General features: G+C 41.3%; 1 protein-coding gene across 2 annotated transcripts in view; it reads left to right on the plus strand.

Moving 5' to 3' along the window:
• The window catches only part of LOC122550022 (plexin domain-containing protein 2), a 431,455-nt gene that overhangs the window by 13,869 nt on the left and 397,776 nt on the right, over window positions 1-19,810 (plus strand). Inside the window, exon 2 of one of the 2 annotated variants that reach the window (XM_087987374.1) lies at window positions 7,338-7,401. The exons of the other annotated variant lie outside the window; for it this stretch is intronic. Within the exon in view, the coding sequence (XP_087843500.1) occupies window positions 7,338-7,401 (64 nt within the window). The remainder of the gene's footprint in view (window positions 1-7,337; window positions 7,402-19,810) is intronic. 2 annotated transcript variants of the gene reach the window in all.

Here is a 19,810-nt window from a genome sequence, read left to right on the forward strand (position 1 = left end):
ATCTGCATACATTTACCCTTCCCCCTTCTAAATCTGAGAGATCCATGCACTAGTTGATAAAAATTAGAAAAATGCATTGAAAATTTGTTTTTAATGTAGGTCGGTCCCTATACATTATTGCTTCAGTTGTTTACTGTATTACAATGTTGAAATGTACTACAACATCAGAGAAAACTCTCTTTTGTGTCTGTCCTTTGAAGTATACCAAGAACATAGTAACTGCAGTGCATTCCATATTTAGCTTCTGTTGAGAAATGTATACTTTGTTCTCTGCAGTGCAGGAACATAGTGGGATATTAAAATGATGACCTTGCAACATCCTCACCAGCCGTTCCACATTTTCTGTTTTATGCTATTGCCACTTTATTCCCTCCTCGACATTTCAGAGATATTATTACTCAACCCATTCAAATGTGTTACGAAGCTTTGGAGCAGGGAAGACTTGAATCTGGACCATCTGGCTCAGAGGTAGGGACACCACCACTGTACCACAAGATCTAAAACACACACTTTCTTTCTTTCTTTCTCTTCCCCCCCCCCCCCCCCCCCCCCCCCACAAGCCGTCAGATGTTTTATATTTTTATTTCTAGTGTCTTTTTAACTGTATGAAAGTTTGATCTTCAACACAACAGAGACAGTGTTTGAGTGGCTGAATAGCCTCTTTCTGTTGCAATGTTTTGTTTTACAGATACAGATTCTATAAGCAATGATGTATTTGACATATTGTTGGGTAAGCACATGGGTGACATAAAACTAATGACCAATAAGGTCTCTAACAGATGAGAGTTGTTTTTGTGCCTGAAGTGTGAAAATTCACTGTCAACGTCAAAGGCAGTCCTGGAAAATTGATTAATGTATCTTCCATGGAGAAAACATTCAGGTAAATGGAACAGGATGAGTGCAAGAGATGAGGAATATTGCTCATTTTAAGGTTAAAGAACAATGAGTTGAACTGACTGACTGACTGCTATCTGGCTGCCGCTTTCTGTGCTGAGCTGGGAGCAGATAACAGCACATTTGATATTGTATAGAAATGGAACCATTACCAAACCATCAGCTGTATCTATTTAAAATGGCACTCTGATGACAACATCTTTGGGAAACCACTTTGTACAGGGGAAATGGGACAACATTTTTGTCAAGAAGGCATTGTACATAATTAATGCAGAAATATGTGAAGGCAATGGATAGGAAATGACCAGATGACCATAGAACTGTGAGAGGGAGAAAGAGACAGCAGGTCCATTTCATATCTGATGTTGGCATTTTCCTAAGAACTGAAAAATAAGAGCTGGATGAGCATGTTAAAAGAGCAAAAAAAAGGTTGAAAGGCAAAAACCAGACGTCTGATGGGTCAAATATTCTGCCAGGCTTGGGACAGCCCAACCTATGCACTTTTGTGACTCTCAAACCACACAACTGACCCATGATTTCTTTTCCCACCAGAATGGGCTTCATTCTACTGTTCACAGGACCTACTGACTCATGCGGGTGGGAGTGGGTGTGTAAAGGGCTGCTGCAGTCCCCAAGCAATGCAGCCAAGCACCCAACATTCTTTAAAGACTATCTAAACCTCACCAAGCCCCCCACCCTGTCACCACATGAAATCTTTATAGCCACTTATTCAATATGCCTGACATACAATCCTCCGATTCTGTGCAATATCAAATGAAAATAAAGTTTTCATTGTCTAATGTGAAAAACACCAACCAGATGAAAAAAAGTTATCTGTTCCTCTTTCAGTCAAGTGTACAGTATTTTCTGCCTATAATGTGGTCTCCTATACACTGGGGAGACCAAATGCAGATTGGATCACACTTTGTGGAATATTTCCATTCAGCCCACAAGCATTATCATCGGTTTCTAGTTGATTTAATACTTCACCTTGTTTTAATGCTAACATTTCTCTTCTGTCCTAATGCATTGATCCAGTTTTATGTTCAATGTAAGCTTCAGGAACAGTGCCCAATAGTCAGATAGCAATTGTGCAATCTTGTGGAATCAAAATTGACTTCCCCAATTTCAGACCATAAACATTGTTCCCCCACTGTTTTGTTTTCTGCCATTTTAGCCTTCCACTCATCGGAACAGTTCATAAGGAGTAGCAAAGTAAAGGAAAAACCAGTATTTATACTGGAGGAGAGGAGAGTGCAAACTGATTAGCAAGTAGACTCTGATTAATGGAGGTACTTCTGAGGGGAGGGAATGACTGAGTGGCATCATCATGTTTTGGGGACATGAGTCAGAATCCTGTCATGGTAGATTTTGGAATTTTGGATTCAATTTTTTAAAATTCTGGAATTAATGACCATGAAACCATTCTCGATTTGTAGAACAATCCCATCTTGTTTCGGGAAGGAAATCTGTTGTCCTTACCCAGTCTGTCCTACATGTGACTCCAGACCCTTGGCAATGTGGTTAATTCTTAACTGCCCAGGCGGTTAAGGATGGGCAATAAATGTTGGCCTAGCCAGTGATGCCCTCATCCCATGAGTTAATAAAAGGAAAAAATGATGTTGCAATGGAGAATTCAACAGTTAATGATGACTGACAGTTGACTACCAGACTTTATTCAAATGTTAAACTGGACAGTTTGATTCTAATCGGTCAGGGTATTGCCCTGTGAAATGAACTAGAGGATGGCTGTCACCTATGTTTTGATGTGAAACAGGTGCACTCTGTATATTTTATTTTTTGTTTATAAAGAGTGAGGTTGTGTGCATTAATCTATATAGCTTACAGTACACACATGTACCACTGTGAGCTCAACTGACAATCTTAAATTGGTTGTCAGTGCAATTCTTCATATGCTCAGGGTTATCCAGCAAATGTTGTCGAATCATGCAATCATATCTAATGTTGGCTGGTGTGAGACTGAGTAAGCATGGACTGCCTTGATTCAGTCAGTACCATGGGGAGATGCTGTTTGACAAGGTCCACCATCCTTTTGGATGTACTTACTTACCTAGCCTACTTACTTAGTCTACTTACCTAGCACTACATTAACACTGAAATCTATATAGCACATTACTCACGGTCTGATAGGCAGAAGTCCTTTTGGATTGATGGTAGCATCCTGTTAGTAGTGAAGCCCACTCTTGTTTCTACTGCACAGTTTCAGTATGAAACAGCGAGCTTCACTTGTTGCTTAAACATGTGAAATACCTTCCCCTTCATTTTTGCCTTGTTCCATTCGCACCTTGCTCAAAAACTATTCCAATTCTAATGGAAGGCCATAGTCCCGAAATTGTGTCTATACACACACATCCCATATTTTCCAGCATTTTTGTTTTAGTATCCAATAGCCAACACCAAAGTTATCTGGTTCTCAATGTGCGAAAGGGTCAATCATTCTTAGATGAATGGAGCATGTATTGTGCTGCAATCCATCAGCACTTGAAACTCAGCCAAGTGTACGGAACCTTCAAAGCAATCCTAGCAAGAGTGTTCTCACAGAAGGAAAGAGTAGAAGGTGTTCATTTTAGATTTGAACAAAGTGCTTGTCAATCAGTTTAAGGCAGGAGGTGGTAAGATGCTTTCCCCTATCAGCCAGAGGCATTTGAATCACAGTAGGTAGTAGAGCAGCACATACTGACAGGAAACTTTATAGCATTTCCACTGCACTGTGGTACCATTTCAGTTGGAAAAGCACTGCAATGCATGAGAATAAAAACACAAGGCTGATCAATGTAGTAGAAATGCTAGTTTTAAAGGACAGATGTTGGTAGGCAAATCATGGGAATGACATATTCATGGAACTTTTCATATTAGTTTAAAAATGCTTTAGATTCCCATTCTAGCTGCACAATTGAAAACTGACTAACAGCTAATGATTTCTCTAGTATTTCTAGATCACATTAACTATGATTGACCTACATTGGAAGGTGTTTAAATAACTTGAGCCTGCAAATAGCTTTTGATATATTAGCATACAAGTATTTCAGATGCTGTAATTTCTTATTAAACAAGCTCTCGTAGTCTGTTTAGTTTAAGCTAAGAGGCATTTTAAACAAAGCAAGCTAAGGAATGGCAGATTAAATTGTTATGCTAACATTCTTGCTTCCTCCCACCACAGTCTTTGCAGCTGTGGTTCTTTCAAAGCCTTCCACCACTTTTAACAGCTTGCAGTTTCCTGGTCCTAATCTTCTCCTTTTCACTCTGTGTATGTCCAATCCTTCTTCTATTGCTCCATCACCCACCAGGACAGCCTAAAGATCCCTAGCCTCTTCATTGAATGGAAACCTAAGTGTCCCCATAAGCCTGGTTGAACATCTTCTCATTTGACTCCTTTAACTTCCTTGAAATAAAATGTATTGCAGTGGGAGTTTCTCGGAGATCTAGCGAGACCTGCCTAATGTGTGATATGTGGAATAGACTTTGTTCCATTTCACCCATACACCAATTTCTAGTATATGAATAATCTATATGTTGTTATAAATTGAAAAGTCTTCAGACAAGATTGGAAGTCAATTAGATTTTGGTCTTGGAATAGAAGTAACAGATCAGCTCTCATGGTTTTAGGCAGTCAGAGATACTAACATTTAAGAACTTTCTTAGTTTCCTGAAAATACTTCATTGAAAGAGAGCTATGCAACTTGTTCAGCAATAAGCTTTCTTCTCGTTTTCTTAAGGGAGACAGAAAGAGATACTTGTTCACGACACATTGTGGAGGTCTTACTGCTACACAGAGATGGAAATGTGTTGCTGGAAAAGCGCAGCAGCAACACATTTCCAGCTCTGATCTCCAGCATCTGCAGACCTCACGTTCTCCTGCTACACAGAGATGTCCACTGGAAGTAGAACAACAACTTCAGAAGTGTTATTAAACAATTTTAAGTGCATAGACCCATCCGTTATAAACCAAGTTTGTCCGGCAATTAAAATAATAAGCCTAATTGCTTATCTCTCCTAAAAAAAGCTTTGCTTATCTCCTTTCCAAAGTTAGTCGATTTTTCAGTAATTAGAATGTGAGTCACATTCTTCCACTTTCAAGAAACATATTTCTGCCTTTAAAACCGTACCCCTTTCATCCAGATTATCCACACAATTCCATATTCCATAAGACATAGGAGTGGAAGTAAGGCCATTCGGCCCATCGAGTCCACTCTGCCATTCAATCATGGCTGATGGGCATTTCAACTCCACTTACCCACATTCTCCCCGTAGCCCTTAATTCCTTGTGACATCAAGAATTTATCAATTTCTGCCTCGAAGACATTTAGCGTCCCAGCCTCCACTGCACTCTGTGGCAATGAATTCCACAGGCCCACCACTCTCTGGCTGAAGAAATGTCTCCGCATTTCTGTTCTGAATTTACCCCTTCTAGTTCTAAGGCTGTGTCCACGGGTCCTAGTCTCCTCGCCTAACGGAAACAATTTCCTAGCGTCCACCCTCTCCTCTCCAGTTTGTCGTCCTTCTATTGCTAACACTATATTGATTTGTTGTGTATTGTGAGGTTCATGGTGGGTGACCTGCCATGGCCCATGTTGACTATACTCTCATAATTATCCCCTCTTCAACTCCTCAATGATGCACCTGGCTTCTACCAATCCTGGCTCACGATCATGTTGCTGGTGCCATATTTAAACACCGTCACCGCAGCACCCACCCATCAAAATGTACTGTTCAGCTGAGGCTATGGTGCAGAAAGGTGAGGTAGCCTCTCATTTGCTAACAAGGACCACAAGGTACTTATGGTCTGGGTGGTGAGAGGTGGTTCCTCAAGATTGCTCCCCTCCTGGTGCCTATCATGATAGCCAGGTGTTGAGCATCAAGTTTATCATGTGCTTACTGAAGCCTGAAAAGTGATCTAGTGCCATGCTATTTTACTGGTCTGTCTCACTGATTGCTGCTGTCTTCCTAATGGTGAGAAACACCTGTAATGTAAAGGTACTAGAACGTGGGATCAGATACTGTGCATGCAATCATATGAAGAATGTATTTATTCAGCAACAAAAAAGTTCAAGGAGTGCAGAAGTAACCAGGTCCACATGTATCTTAAGTGTCCAGAGCTGCTTGCCCTATAACAAGCAAAGTTGTAATGAAAGGAAATCCACACCCAGCTCATTGATGTTGGTGTTGGGCTGCAATTACGTTAAGTCTAGCCCGTTATGCCTGACCATGACAAGTTTTGCTGTGGTCTCTTGGGTGTCCCTCCTGGTCACTGTCCTGATCCTTAACTTTATCCTCATCCTCAGAGCATTGCTGTTGATCCCCTGCTGCCTCAAGAGCATGCCCACTTTCTAGAATTCTGCGTGAGCACAGCATGTCTCAATGATACAGCGCATTGTTTTCGGCGTTAGACCGCAAGGACCTGCCAGAGCATCCCAGGCATCAGCATTCTCCTTCAGGTGCCTTTATAATCACTTCCACTGTAGCCCTGATCAAAGTGTGGACAGTATTATATCTTAATCTTGTGTCAGTCTGAGGGATTTGAAAATGTGTAATCAGCCATGATTAGAAAGGGTGGCCCTTGTATCTCAGCAGGAGACAGTGACGTCTACAGATGCTGGAGATCAGAGTTGTGTGTGTGGTTCTGGAAAAGCACAGCAGGGTCAGGCATAATCTGAGGAGCAGGAAAATCGACATTTCAGGCCGGAGCCCTTCATCAGCCCTTTCTTGTTGAAGGGCTCTAGCCCGAAACGTCGATTTTCCTGCTCCTCGGATGCTGCCTGACCTGCTGTGCTTTTCCAACACCATACTCTCTCAACACTTATCTCACAGCAGTCATCCCTGAATGACCCAAGGATTTTGAAAGAAACCAGGAACTGATGTGTAAGAGTCTAAGGATATCTGGCGTAGATCTCCATAATTTGGCATTGATGATCAGAGATAAGTTGAACAGTGACTGAGTGGATGCCTTTTCTGTTGATAAACTATGCAGGATGGTGACAGGGCAATGTCAAAGTGATCTACAGCACCATGCAACTGGGGAGAAGCCAATAATTGTGGAGAATCCCATGACCTGGGCTGTTGGACTCCCCTCATTGCAGGGGAAGGAAATGATGAGCTGCGCACTGGAGAAAATGTCAGTTGCATTTGTGAGGTAAAGAAGCCACACAGGTCCCCAGCTGCTGCTTGGCCTCCAGCTCTAACACGTGAGGCAATGATCTGTGTAGAAAATTGGAAATCGAACAGTAATGGGATACTCCTGAGCCCTCCAAACAATCCCAATAAGCATTTGCTGTTGTGACACAGCGGCTTTGTTGCCATACCATCATGATACAATCTCATGCCTCCTTAAGGAGCTATGCAAGCTTAACCTGATTAATGTTGCAGAAGCTTATTCTACACTGTGAAGCCCCCATTTTCTTATTCTTGTATTCTTTTGATTGTAGATTGAAGTGGGAGAAGGACTGTTTTGGAAGGAAATGCTGGACGACATTGCTGCACTAATTAAAAGCAAGTTACTGAAACTCATTATGAGCGGTGTTGACAGTGCTAATTTGTTCAAGCAACAAGGGGAGCTGCTTAATGATGGGCTAGCACCAGGATGTCTATCGAAAATTAAATATAGTTGGCAACTGCTTGGTTGGCTTGTTGGTGCAGTTGTGATCAGTTGTGAATGCCAAGGCAGTCAGCCCAACAAAAATTATTTGGTTGGCTCTTGGATAACTGAGCAGCATGTGAGTGTGAATTATACTGGCAGAAGCCTTTGGACTGCTGGAAGAGCAAATTGTGTGTTTCTTTCTCTAGTAAGGTACTGAAAGTCTGAAGAGAGCTAGTTTATTTTACCCACCAGTTGCTGTCGGGGTTTTCAGGAGGTTTTCGGATAGTATGGGTCTATCTAATGAGTCAGAGTTTCTGCAGCAATTTTTGTTTTTGTTTCACATATGTAGTACTCACAGTTCTTTGTTATATTTTGGTAAAGTAGGGACTTCGCTACTTTGATAAAATTTTAAACGTTTGTGATGACTGTGGTAAAGGTGGGGTGAGATTTCCAACATCAGGCACTCCTCCACTATGATGTCAACCCCTCCCAAAAAAGCCATCTTGAAAATCACAGACTGTATCCTTGCACACTTACCTGAAAAGTCCCTAACCGACAATGCATAAGTCTACAGGATTAATCATGGAGCAATCCGCAAACTAACTTGGCAGGACAGTTCTGACTGACTGGCCGGGTGCCTCCATAGTAGCTTGAATGATGTCCCTCTTGTTCCTGGGCTGGTTGCATTTGAACTGCAGTACTGAACATGGCCCAATCCCAGGACTGCAAGACACACACATTGAACATAGAACATAGAACATAGAACAATACAGCACAGAACAGGCCCTTCGGCCCACGATGTTGTGCCGAACATTTGTCCTAGCTTAAGCGCCCATCCACGTACCTATCCAATTGCCGCTTAAAGGTCACCAAAGATTCTGACTCTACCACTCCCACAGGTAGCGCATTCCATGCCCCCACCACTCTCTGGGTAAAGAACCCACCCCTGACAACTCCCCTATACCTTCCACTCTTCACCTTAAATTTATGTTCCCTTGTAACACTCTGTTGCACCCGGGGAAAAAGTTTCTGACTGTCTACTCTATCTATTCCTCTGATCATCTTATAAACCTCTATCAAGTCACCCCTCATCCTTCGCCTTTCCAACGAGAAAAGGCCTAACACTCTCACCCTATCCTCGTTCGACCTATTCTCCATTCCAGGCAACATCCTGGTAAATCTTCTCTGCACCCTCTCCAAAGCTTCCACATCTTTCCTAAAATGAGGCGACCAGAACTGCACACAGTACTCCAAATGTGGCCTAACCAAAGTCCTGTACAGCTGCAACATCACTTCACGACTCTTGAATTCAATCCCTCTGCTCATGAACGCTAATACACCATAGGCCTTCTTACAAGCTCTATCCACCTGAGTGGCAATGCCTGCCTGACCATGGCTAACACTCTCTACCCTTGACTTGACTGAATTAGAAGCAGTCACTGATTTGCCACAGTCCCTGTTGACTCTGGTGCCCTTTAATTTTCAGAGATGGTCATTTGGTTGAAACATGTGCAATGTGTTTGCCATGTAAGTTGCTGGCCACATGCTATAGATGTGACATTGCTATTGCATCTGCTGCATCACATCCTTCTCTTTTAACTGTTCAATTCCCCCTACAATGACAAACTGCTTGCCTCTCTTTCTGTGCTAAACAGTCATTTAAACAGGCTGGCAGTGCCTGAAGAACTTACATGCAAAAAAGCATTGCAAACCAGAGAGCCTGGCAGCTTCCAAATCACCTCAATTGAGTGAACACTAAGAACGTTAAGAGCCATATGAAGCAGTCTCTGTAGATGCATGAGGGGTGTGTGTATCCTGTGCCTAAATTGACCAGGTAGAAGTGAACTGTCACTTTGTTTAATATGCTAGAATTTTGGAAAGTTAAATACTGTTGTAATAGCTTTTAAATGATATTTCATGCTTACAAAAAAGTAATTAGAAAATGCAGTTTTTAAGGGACCTCTGTTTTCAAATCCAAGCTTGAATGTTCATGACCTCCTAAGTGAAGTCCTGGAGGGCTGAAGCTGTGTGAGAGTTGGTCTGAAAACCATTATGAAAATGTGGTAAGGCTGATAGTTTGGCAAAGCCCATTTGTGTGGGTGCAGGGTGGAAAAGGGGATTGTCTATGGAGTATACAGGATATGGTGAAGATGGGATTGAATGTGGGCCTGAAGAAGCAAGCAGGGAGCTTTTGCTGTTGGGTAACTGCTTAGCTTTACTTTTACGTCAGGAATTAGGGTGGACGCTAAGAAATTGTTTCCGTTGGGCGAGGAGACGAGGACCCGTGGACACAGCCTTAGAATTAGAGGGGGTAAATTCAGAACAGAAATGCGGAGACATTTCTTCAGCCAGAGAGTGGTGGGCCTGTGGAATTCATTGCCACAGAGTGCAGTGGAGGCTGGGACGCTAAATGTCTTCGAGGCAGAAATTGATAAATTCTTGATGTCACAAGGAATTAAGGGCTACGGGGAGAATGTGGGTAAGTGGAGTTGAAATGCTCATCAGCCATGATTGAATGGCGGAGTGGACTCGGGCCGAATGACCTTACTTCCACTCCTATGTCTTATGGTCTTTGAGTTTCTCCGAAGGAGGGGCAAATTGCCATTGAAATGAGGAGAGATTGGCAAATAGCAGGATACAATTAAGTGAAAATATGGTATTTGCTGCTCATTAGTTTGATTCAGAACATACTGTTTAAACCCAAAAGGGAAAGTTAAACGTTCTTTTCTTGACGCTGGATAATCTGATTTTTTTCATCCTTTCTGTATTTTCCCACTTTCGTCACCATTGACCATGCCCCTCAAAGCAGTGAATAATGTCTCCCTGAGGTGTTTACTTTTATTGGCTTGTGAGAGTATATTTACATGTGGATGCACTCCTATTTTCTTAACCTCACCGTGATTGAGTCAATTTTTAAAAAGGCAGCAGCAAGCTTTTAAAAATTAAGAAGGTAATTTTAATTTGCATACTTGCCCTAGAGCTAAATGAAAACATGACAGCTCTTTCAATCCACTTACCCACAGCATTGTGCAAATACAAAATTGGATGGAGATAAAACGTGAATTGTAAGAATGAAATTTAACTCAGTTTTTATAGTGGTGTTGGTCTGATGCTTTGGATGGAGTGAAGGTCTTGAAAAAGTCTGCCATTGTTGGTGACCTGCCAGGAGGTTGATTTCTTAGGTGAACGAGAATTTGGAATGGAATAGAGAAGAAAATCCCTCTCTCCTTATTTCATTACATTTTCTTAAAATATATGCACTGAACTATATACAATCTTCTAACTGCATTCTTACTACTGTTTGTGGTCTAACCCTCCTGCGTTTATATACTAGACCTTGACTATTGAAGTATCCCATATGCCGCCTTGACCGAGTTATCTCCTGGTGATGCATAAACATATCCTCCTATTATTTTCCACGTTTTCCAATTCTAATTTGAAATTTACTCCTGAATTTTCTTCCAGTACCATTTTCAGGCAGTGCATTTCAGATCATAACATTCTCAAATATTGTTAAATCTTTGTTAACTCGTTACCAATCAACCTACCACTGGTTTCTTTATCGTTCACTCTATCAATCCCCTCATAACATTGAGGAATCCCACTTTGTGTTCTAGTCCCAGCCGGTTTAGTCTCTTTTATACAACTGAAGTCCATCATCCCTGTTTTCAGTCTCGTCTACCTCATCTGCACCCTCGCCCAAAACCTTGATATCCATCCTGAAATATGATGTCCAGAATTTAACACACTCTGGCTAAACCCCAGCTGATAACTTGTGAAGGTTTGGCATAATAGTTTTGCTTTCTGTTCTTTTGTCTGCTTTTGTTTCAATTTATACACAAATTGTTGAAGATCGAATTTAAAGCTGGTTCTCTCTTCTGCACCCTTTTAAAAATTGTATCATTTGGTTCACATTGCCTTATCCCATTCTTTTTAACCTCTTCCTCCTATAATAACAACTGTCAATTTACAGGAATAACAGAAATTGCTGGAGAAAATCAGCAGGTCTGGCAGCATCTTTGGAGAGAATTCTGTGCAACCTTCAATCTACAGTCTAACTAATGTTTATGACCATTCTAATCTACCCTTTCTGCTCTTAGACAGAAAACCTTGTCCAAAGAAGTACGGTATCTTGTATGTCTTTTTGATGGAGATGATGCTGTAGAGTGAGATGCCATAGTTTTAGTATAAGGGGTAGCAGATTTAAAACAGAAATGAGGAGAAATAGTTTTTCTCAAAAGGTCAGTGAATGAGTGGAATTCGCTATCCCAGAGTGTGGCGGATGCTGCGACTTTGAGTAAATATAAAGAGGAGATGGACAGATTTTTAATTCGCAATGGGTTGAAAGGTAATAGGGAGCGGGCAGGAAAGTGGAGTTGAGACTGACTTGAGATCAGCTCTGATTGTATTAAATGGAGGAGCAGGCTCAAGGGTTTAATTTGCTTACTCCTGCTCCAGTTCAATTGTTCTTAAATCTCAAGCATCTGTTAAGAAAATATTAACAACTTGGTAAAGTTTATTGTGGTGAGCAATTTCTCCAGTGGCCTTGTAAGCACATTAAAGAGAAGGTACTATTGAGTTTTCCTGCACCAAGCAAAGAGAGTTCTTCTGTGTGCATGTATTAACATCAACTCCTGTTTCTCGACCTGGCGTTTGTAATATATTCGAAGGATTTCCACATATTATCAGGGAACAGATCCAAACAGTCTGTTCTCGTTGTTCTAAAAGCTAATGTTAGAGTGCCTCCACAATAAATCATGGTGTGAATAACTTTAGTAATGTCATGGTAGGAAAATGAGTGCTGTTGTGTCTTGACGATGGTTGTTATCGTTCATCCAAGGGATGCAGGGTCAGGTGATACCAAGAGCAGGTGGGTTGATTTGGCCTGTATTCATTGCTGGAGAGTTGTGCATTGGAAGCTGTAGCCATATCCGAGAGTTCATGTCATAACTCTGTGAAGCAATTGTACTTTGTTGGAATCAGCATTGATTGCAGCTACTGTACAACTACTTATGAAAGTAAATTCAAAAATCAGATTTTATTACACCAAGGACTATATATATTTGCATTCAGCGAGCGACAGATGCACTCTAGAAGGTTCATTTAAGTAGAAATAGTGAGCGGCAGCTGTCCGGGCAATAAATGTTTTATGATGTTGCTGGCGTTCCCGGGGTTTGACTATGATTGATTGAATCCATGTGGAGGTAGAGGCCCTGTCAGTCAATCTGATGCTCACCTCAACCTGAGCAGCTTTTATTCTCTAGATATGCAGATAGTTTGTGAAGTCAAGTCAATCCTTCTCCTAGGCAGTGAATAATAAATTCCTGCAGTGGGTATATTATTCTTTCATTGCAATGTACCTGTGTAAACCCTGCTTATTTGAACACAATGCAGCATTGTCCTTTGGGGACCATGGACATCAGTTGAAACATTGATTGATAGCACCACCAACCAAACCACAAAGTTTGCTCAATCATAAAAGCAACCAGATCATAGGTATTGGAATAATGTCCCTCCATTCCAAAGCTGGTGAAGACATGCCATGAAATCCCAAGTTCATTAGCTTCTTACTTTGTGTGTTTCTAATTTCATTCTGACACATAATTCTTGCTATATATTAATAAACATGCTGTTTACATGGACAGTGTTTTGGTAGCTGACATTATGTATTGTTTTGGGCCAGGCTATCAGATGAGTATGGATGAATTTCTGCAGTGCATTCTGGAAATGGTACACACTGCTGTCACTGTGCATCATTGGTGAAGGGGGTGGGTACTGAAGGTGGTAGATGTGATGCCATTCAATCAGGGTGTTTTGTCCTGGATGATGTCAGAGCTGAGGTCATCCTAACAAGTGGGGAGTGTTTCATCACGATTCTCACCTTGTGCCTGTGGACAGGCTTTTGGGCATCAGAACTGGGTTATTCACTGCAGCCTCTGACCTGCGCTTGTAGTCACAGTATTTACACGGCTTGTCCAGTTCAGTTTCTGATACATGGTTGCCCACAGAACGTAGATAATCAGGAATTCAGTAAAAAGAATGCATGGGTCGTGATAGGTTATCTTTTGTTGTGATTTGGAGGTTCCAGTGTTGGACTGGAGTGGACAAAATTAAAAATCACACAACACCAGCTTATAGACCAACAGGTTTATTTGGAAGCACTAGCTTTCAGAGCACTGCTCCTTCATCAGGTGGTTGTCTTTTGTTGGATATAGTACATATTAGTATGAATATTACTCCCCACTTATCCACCCAGACCTGAATTCTGTCCAGATCTTGCTGCGTTATGGACATGGATGTTTTTCTGTCCCTGAGGAGTTGTGAACAGTGCTTGTGCAAACATCAGGAAGCATTCCCATTTCTGACTTTAAGATGGAGGAAGGACTGGATGCTTTCAGTTATAAGGAGAGGATGGGACTTTTTACCCTAGATTGTAATAGGTTTAGGAGTGATTTTATAGAGGTTTATAAAATCATGAGGGGCATAGATAAGGTGAATAACAAAGTTAAAAATCTCTCAACACCAGGTTATAGTCCAACAGGTTTAATTGGAAGCACTAGCTTTCAGAGCCCTGCTCCTTCATCAGGTGCTCCGAAAGCTAGTGCCTCCAATTAAACCTGTTGGACTATAACCTGGTGTTGTGTGATTTTTAACTTTGTACACCCCAGTCCAACGCCTGCATCTCCAAATTGTGAATAACAAACGTATTTTTCCTAGGGTTATGGAATCCAAAACAGGAGGGCATAGTTTTAAGGTGAGGGCGGAAAGGTTTAAAAGGGACCTGAGGGACAGTTTTTTCAGAGGGTGGTACTGCTAGAGACAAGTACAATTACAACACTTAAAGGACATTTGGTATATGAATAGGAAAGGTTTGGAAGGATATGGGCCAAATGCAGGCAAATGGAATAGTTTAGTTCCGGAAAACCTGATTGACATGGACAATTTGGACACTGTGAAGGTGGTACGCTCTGAAAGCTTGTGATTTTAAAGATTATAACCTGGTGTCGTATGATTTCTGTCTTTGGACATTGATATGCAAGAGGACCATCTAAAACCAGTTCCCTTGTATCAGAATGCACCTGGAATGCTGAGAAAGTGGTTGCATCTCAGGCAGTTAGATGCAGACTGGCCAGCTGGATAATTGTTCTTCACAAAGTTGCTTGAGGAATAGGGCAAAATATCAGGAGATAGAAATGCAACGGCCCAGAGTTTCAATGTGAAGTCAGGTGAAGCACTTGTGCTTAGTTTTATTGTTTTTTTTTACAGATTACTGGTTCAACTGCTTTAAGCTTAAGAAAATTGACCGTTGAATGCATCCTTCATCCTGATTTGGTTCAGATGGTGTAATGATATCACTTTTTGTTTTGTTTATCTGATATCACTGTGTATTACGTATTGACAGTCAGAAGTCTGATAACAACCCAATAGTGTTAAGCAGATTTACATTGAATGCTGGTTTGTAAAAACAAGGAATGTTAAAAGTATGGTTTGACTCCAGTTTTCCAGTTTCTGCCTCTGAAACTACCACGTGTGTATGTGTGTGTGTGTGGGGGGGTGGGGGGGGGGGGGGGCTGGTTGCCACCAGCACTTTAATGATGTTTATTATTATAACCACATATAACATATGGTGTTCTGTCCAAGTATAATTTAGAAATGCTAACTGAAACTCCAACCAAAGCATATTTCAGTTTTGTGCATTCATCAGAGACATAATTTATTTGCTGATGATATTCTTGCTCCAGCTGGATTCTGGATGCAAACTGAATAATGAGCTTTAAAATTCTGGAACAGAAAGCCTGATCCGTACATACTTCACCTCACACAATCTTCTCTCTAGGTTTTAATGCTGAGTAAGCTGTGCTCAGAGAACAGCGTTAATGTCAACATATTGAGCGGTCAAAACAACAAAAAAAACTTTTTTTAAAAAAAAAAGTCTTTGATCATGTGATAGACAGTTCAATCAACCTGACCCAAAGCCAAATGATCACCTGCTTAATTGGGGACTGGCATGATTTCAGAGGAATGGACATGCTTGGCACAGTGAAGTTGCGGTTTCCAACTCACTTTGGAATAAGTACATGCAACGTACTTCTAACTTTGTTTCTAAATGGGTCTTATCACTCACGTTTGCTACAACCGAGGTAACGTTGACTATCATCAGCCACCAGTAACTCAGCTGGTTGGCTCATCCAAGTATTTTCCATTATGTACCTTTTAATGGTTGAATATTAGAATTTTGGAAATATATAAAAGCAATAATGTTTGTATTCACAGAATGAACTGGTTTGCCACCTGAATTAAATATTCTTATTCAAAGCTGGTCCTATTTAATTCAGGTGGCAAACCAGTTAATATAGTAAAGGAACTCAGTAACCAAATTAGAATTTTTATTATTTATTGGAACATTTGATTCAAGCAAATTAGAAAAGAAAAGAAGCCGTTTGATGCTGAGTAGCTGTTTATCTCCATTAGAAATGTCACATCAGTTCAGCCAGCTATTGTATTTGACCAATGCACCTCTGGAGTGTACCCTCATGACTGCATCTAGTATTCACTGCATATAGCAGGGCTTGTTGCATTGCCACTGTTGGCTGCCTGAATATGCCTCTTTAAAGGATTGTTCCAGAATAATTTAATGCTGCTGGGTCTTGGATTAAAATATTCACGTTAATTGTAACAGTTTCGATACTGAAAATAATATTCAGCCTTTCAGACTTGTGCAGTTGTTGCAATTTGAGACTTTTTAAAACGTGCTTATTTTCAGAACCTCACTCAAAAACGTTAAACCCAAAGCCCAACGACCTTTTTATCTTTTTATTCTCATTTTAATACAGAATGTCGAGATTTTGGCATAGATTTTGCTGTACTTGTAATGACAAGGCTGTCAACACACAGTTATTACAGGGTAAAAACTGACAGTATATTTTGGCATGCATGCATACACAGTTCAGTGAAGCAGCCTAGAGTCTGCAGTTAGTGAGATACGGACTCTACATTTCAATCTTTGCCAATAGCAACTGAATAGAAATCACGAATGGTGTGAACTTGCCTAATTACTGTCTTGTTTTAACGTAAAACAATGACAAAGCTAGGTTTTGTATAATTATTTTATACAAAATTATTAGCATAAGCTTTTAATGGTGTAATAAGTGGTGATGACCTTGGGTCAACTCCAGCTGGTCTGGTTTCATCCCACAGTCCACAAATGTGCAGGCTAGGTGGATTAGCCATGGGAAATGTCACTTTGTGGGGATACAGTAGAGGAGTGGGTCTTAGTGGAATATTTTTTGAAAGGTTGGTATGGACTCGATGGGTCAAATGGCCTGCTTCCACTCTGTAGGGATTCTAAAGATTTGGTGATTCTATCTATGACTATAGGGCAACCTTGCTGATTCTTGGGGGTACACAGTGGCAAAGCTTTCCAAAATGGATGTCCATTCCTTCAGAAAATAATAAATGTTGCCAATTTATTTCATTAATGTTTCACCCTTAATATCATTTGTATTCCACATCTTATTTTTGCTTTGCTTTGTATTGGTCTAAGTTTATACAGGAAATACATGTTATTTCCTGCCTTACTGTCCACATTGCACATTCTTCTATCTGCCCTACTCTCAGATGTCATAATTGGAAGGGACCAAAGTGAGTCAGATACCCAAACACTAGAAATCTCTGCTGACAGGCTATAAAATCTACACACAAAGTGAATGGTAAAAACAGTTTATTTGCACTTGCAGTAAAATGCAGGTTTTCTAATTTAAGGTGAGAATCCAAATGACTAAGTCTTCACGTTTTATTAAAGGGTGCTCTGCTCAAATTGCTAGTTTGGAATTCTGCACTTTTCAATGCATTTTATTTTCTTAGTTTAAGAATTAGATGAAAAATGATTCTATTTGGATGTGATTGACATATTATTACAGATCATTTAAATTATACATCTTTCTCAAGGATAATGAAACATATTACAAAGGACTGCCACAATACTGCAGCCCCTTGAAACTGTGGTTAAATTGTTACCCGGATATTGGAGTGATATTATCTGCTCACCAAAATCAAACAGAATAGGTTTATTCAGGGTTAGAGCTCATTGGTGGATCAAATTCATGTCTCTGGTCTATTTGTTTTGAATGAGTATCTCCTATTAACATTACTCTTTCCTCCTTTCTCTCATTTTATTTTATAATTTGAAATTTTCTCATTTGAAACAATGGGGGAATCCCTTTGCGCATTGAAGATCAATTCATCTACCATGTTACGAAACCTTATTGTGCTAAACACGGGAATGTGAAGAAATTTATTTAACTGTTGGAGGAAACCATTTCCACCTTGTCCAAGATAATTGTTCCATCACAGGACCCTTTGGGAGAAATAAAAAATGCCTCCTATTCGTTTTAAATAGGTGTCCACCAATTTTTAAGTGCCTGCTGTTGACCTCCAATTCTAGATTCTTGCATAAAGAGCATCATGTTTTCCGCATCTACCATGTCAAGAATGCTCAGGATGTTAAATATCTCAATCAAATTACCTTTTACTCTTGGTAGCTCCAGTGGATATAATCCTAACCTGTCCAATTCTCCCTCATAAGACTATCCACTCATTCCAGGTAAACTTCATCTGAACTGCTTCCAATCCATTTGCAGTCTTCCATTAAGTAAGGAAACCAGTACTGTACACCGTACTCCAGAGGTGAAAAGTGAGGACTGCAGCTGCTGGAGATCAGAGTCAAGATTAGAGTGGTGCTGGAAAAGCACAGCAGGTCAGGCAGCATCCGAGGAGCAGGAAAAATCGACGTTTCGGGCAAAAGCCTGATGAAGGGCTTTTGCCCGAAACGTCGATTTTTTTCCTGCTCCTCGGATGCTGCCTGATCTGCTGTGCTTTTCCAGCACCACTCTAATCTTGACTCTGACCCCTAGATGCAGTCTCACTTGTGCTCTGTACAAATGAACCATGTTCAGTTGGAAGTGTTGTGTGGGTGACCTATTTCTGCCTCTTGCCGAGGTCCCCTTCCTCTCAAATTCCAAATTTTAGCTGATTCTATTCACTTGACGTATTAAGAAATGGCTGAAGACACTGGATACTATTGGTCTGGACAGCAATTAGACAATATCGCTGAAGAGTTAGGCCCCATAACCAGCCATGCCCCGAGCCAAGCCATTCTTCTACAGCTGCAACACAGGCATTTACCTGAAAACTTGAAATTTTCTTTAAGATTTTCCTGTCAAATTCATTCCAGCCAATTATTGCCCCCTTACTACAGTCTTGAACATCGGCAATGAGTCCAAACGTGTTGTCAGTAGAGCTATCAAGCCAGACTTTAGCACATAACAAATTTGTGTGTCCAAATCGAAGGTGCAGAATTTCTGCAGGTATTCTGTAATCAGTATTCTGTAACTTTACAGGAAGATTGTGTAAATGCTGAAGAAACTCTGGAAGTTGCGGTTTATTGTGGTTCTGTTCGCCGAGCTGGGAATTTGTGTTGCAGACATTTTGTCCCCTGTCTAGGTGACATCCTCAGTGCTTGGGAGCCTCCTGTGAACGCTTCTGTTTTTTGTTTCCTCCGGCATTTATAGTGATTTGTCTCTGCCGCTTCCAGTTGTCAGTTCCAGTTGCAGTTTATGCCCGTTCCCCAGGTATTCTGTGAATCTTTCACTGATGTTGATCAGGAGAAACTGCAGCTTTGTGCTCCCAGGAGGAGGTTGAACAGTTCATCCACTTTACAAACACCTTCTACCCTGACATCAAATTTACCTGGACCGTCTCAGACTCCTCCCTCCCCTTCCTAGACTTCTCCATTTCTATCTCAGGCAACCGAATCAACGCGGACATTTTACTATAAATCAACCGACTCCCACAGCTACCTAGACTACACCTCCTCCCACCCTGCCCCCTGTAAAATTGCCATCCCATATTCCCAATTCCTTCGTCTCCGCCACATCTGCTCCCAGGAGGACCAGTTCCAATACCATACAACCCAGATGGCTTCCTTCAAAGACCGCCATTTCCCCCCAGACGTGATCAACGATGCTCTCCACTGCATCTCCTCCATTTCCCGCTCCTCCACCCTTGAGCCCTGCCCCTCCAATCGCCATCAGGACAGAACCCCACTGGTTCTCACCTACCACCCCACCAACCTCCATATACATCATATCATCCGTCATCATTTCTGCCACCTCCAAACGGACCCCACCACCAGGAATATATTTCCCTCCCCTCCCCTCCCCTATCAGCGTTCCAAAAAGACCACTCCCTCCGTGACTCCCTCGTCAGGTCCACACCCCCCACCAACCCAACCTCCACTCCCGGCACCTTCCCCTGCAACCA

This window comes from Chiloscyllium plagiosum, unplaced genomic scaffold, assembly GCF_037043375.1.
Source record: "Chiloscyllium plagiosum isolate Xiang-an unplaced genomic scaffold, Cpla_swu_hap1 HiC_scaffold_5, whole genome shotgun sequence".
Taxonomy (NCBI): domain Eukaryota; kingdom Metazoa; phylum Chordata; class Chondrichthyes; order Orectolobiformes; family Hemiscylliidae; genus Chiloscyllium; species Chiloscyllium plagiosum.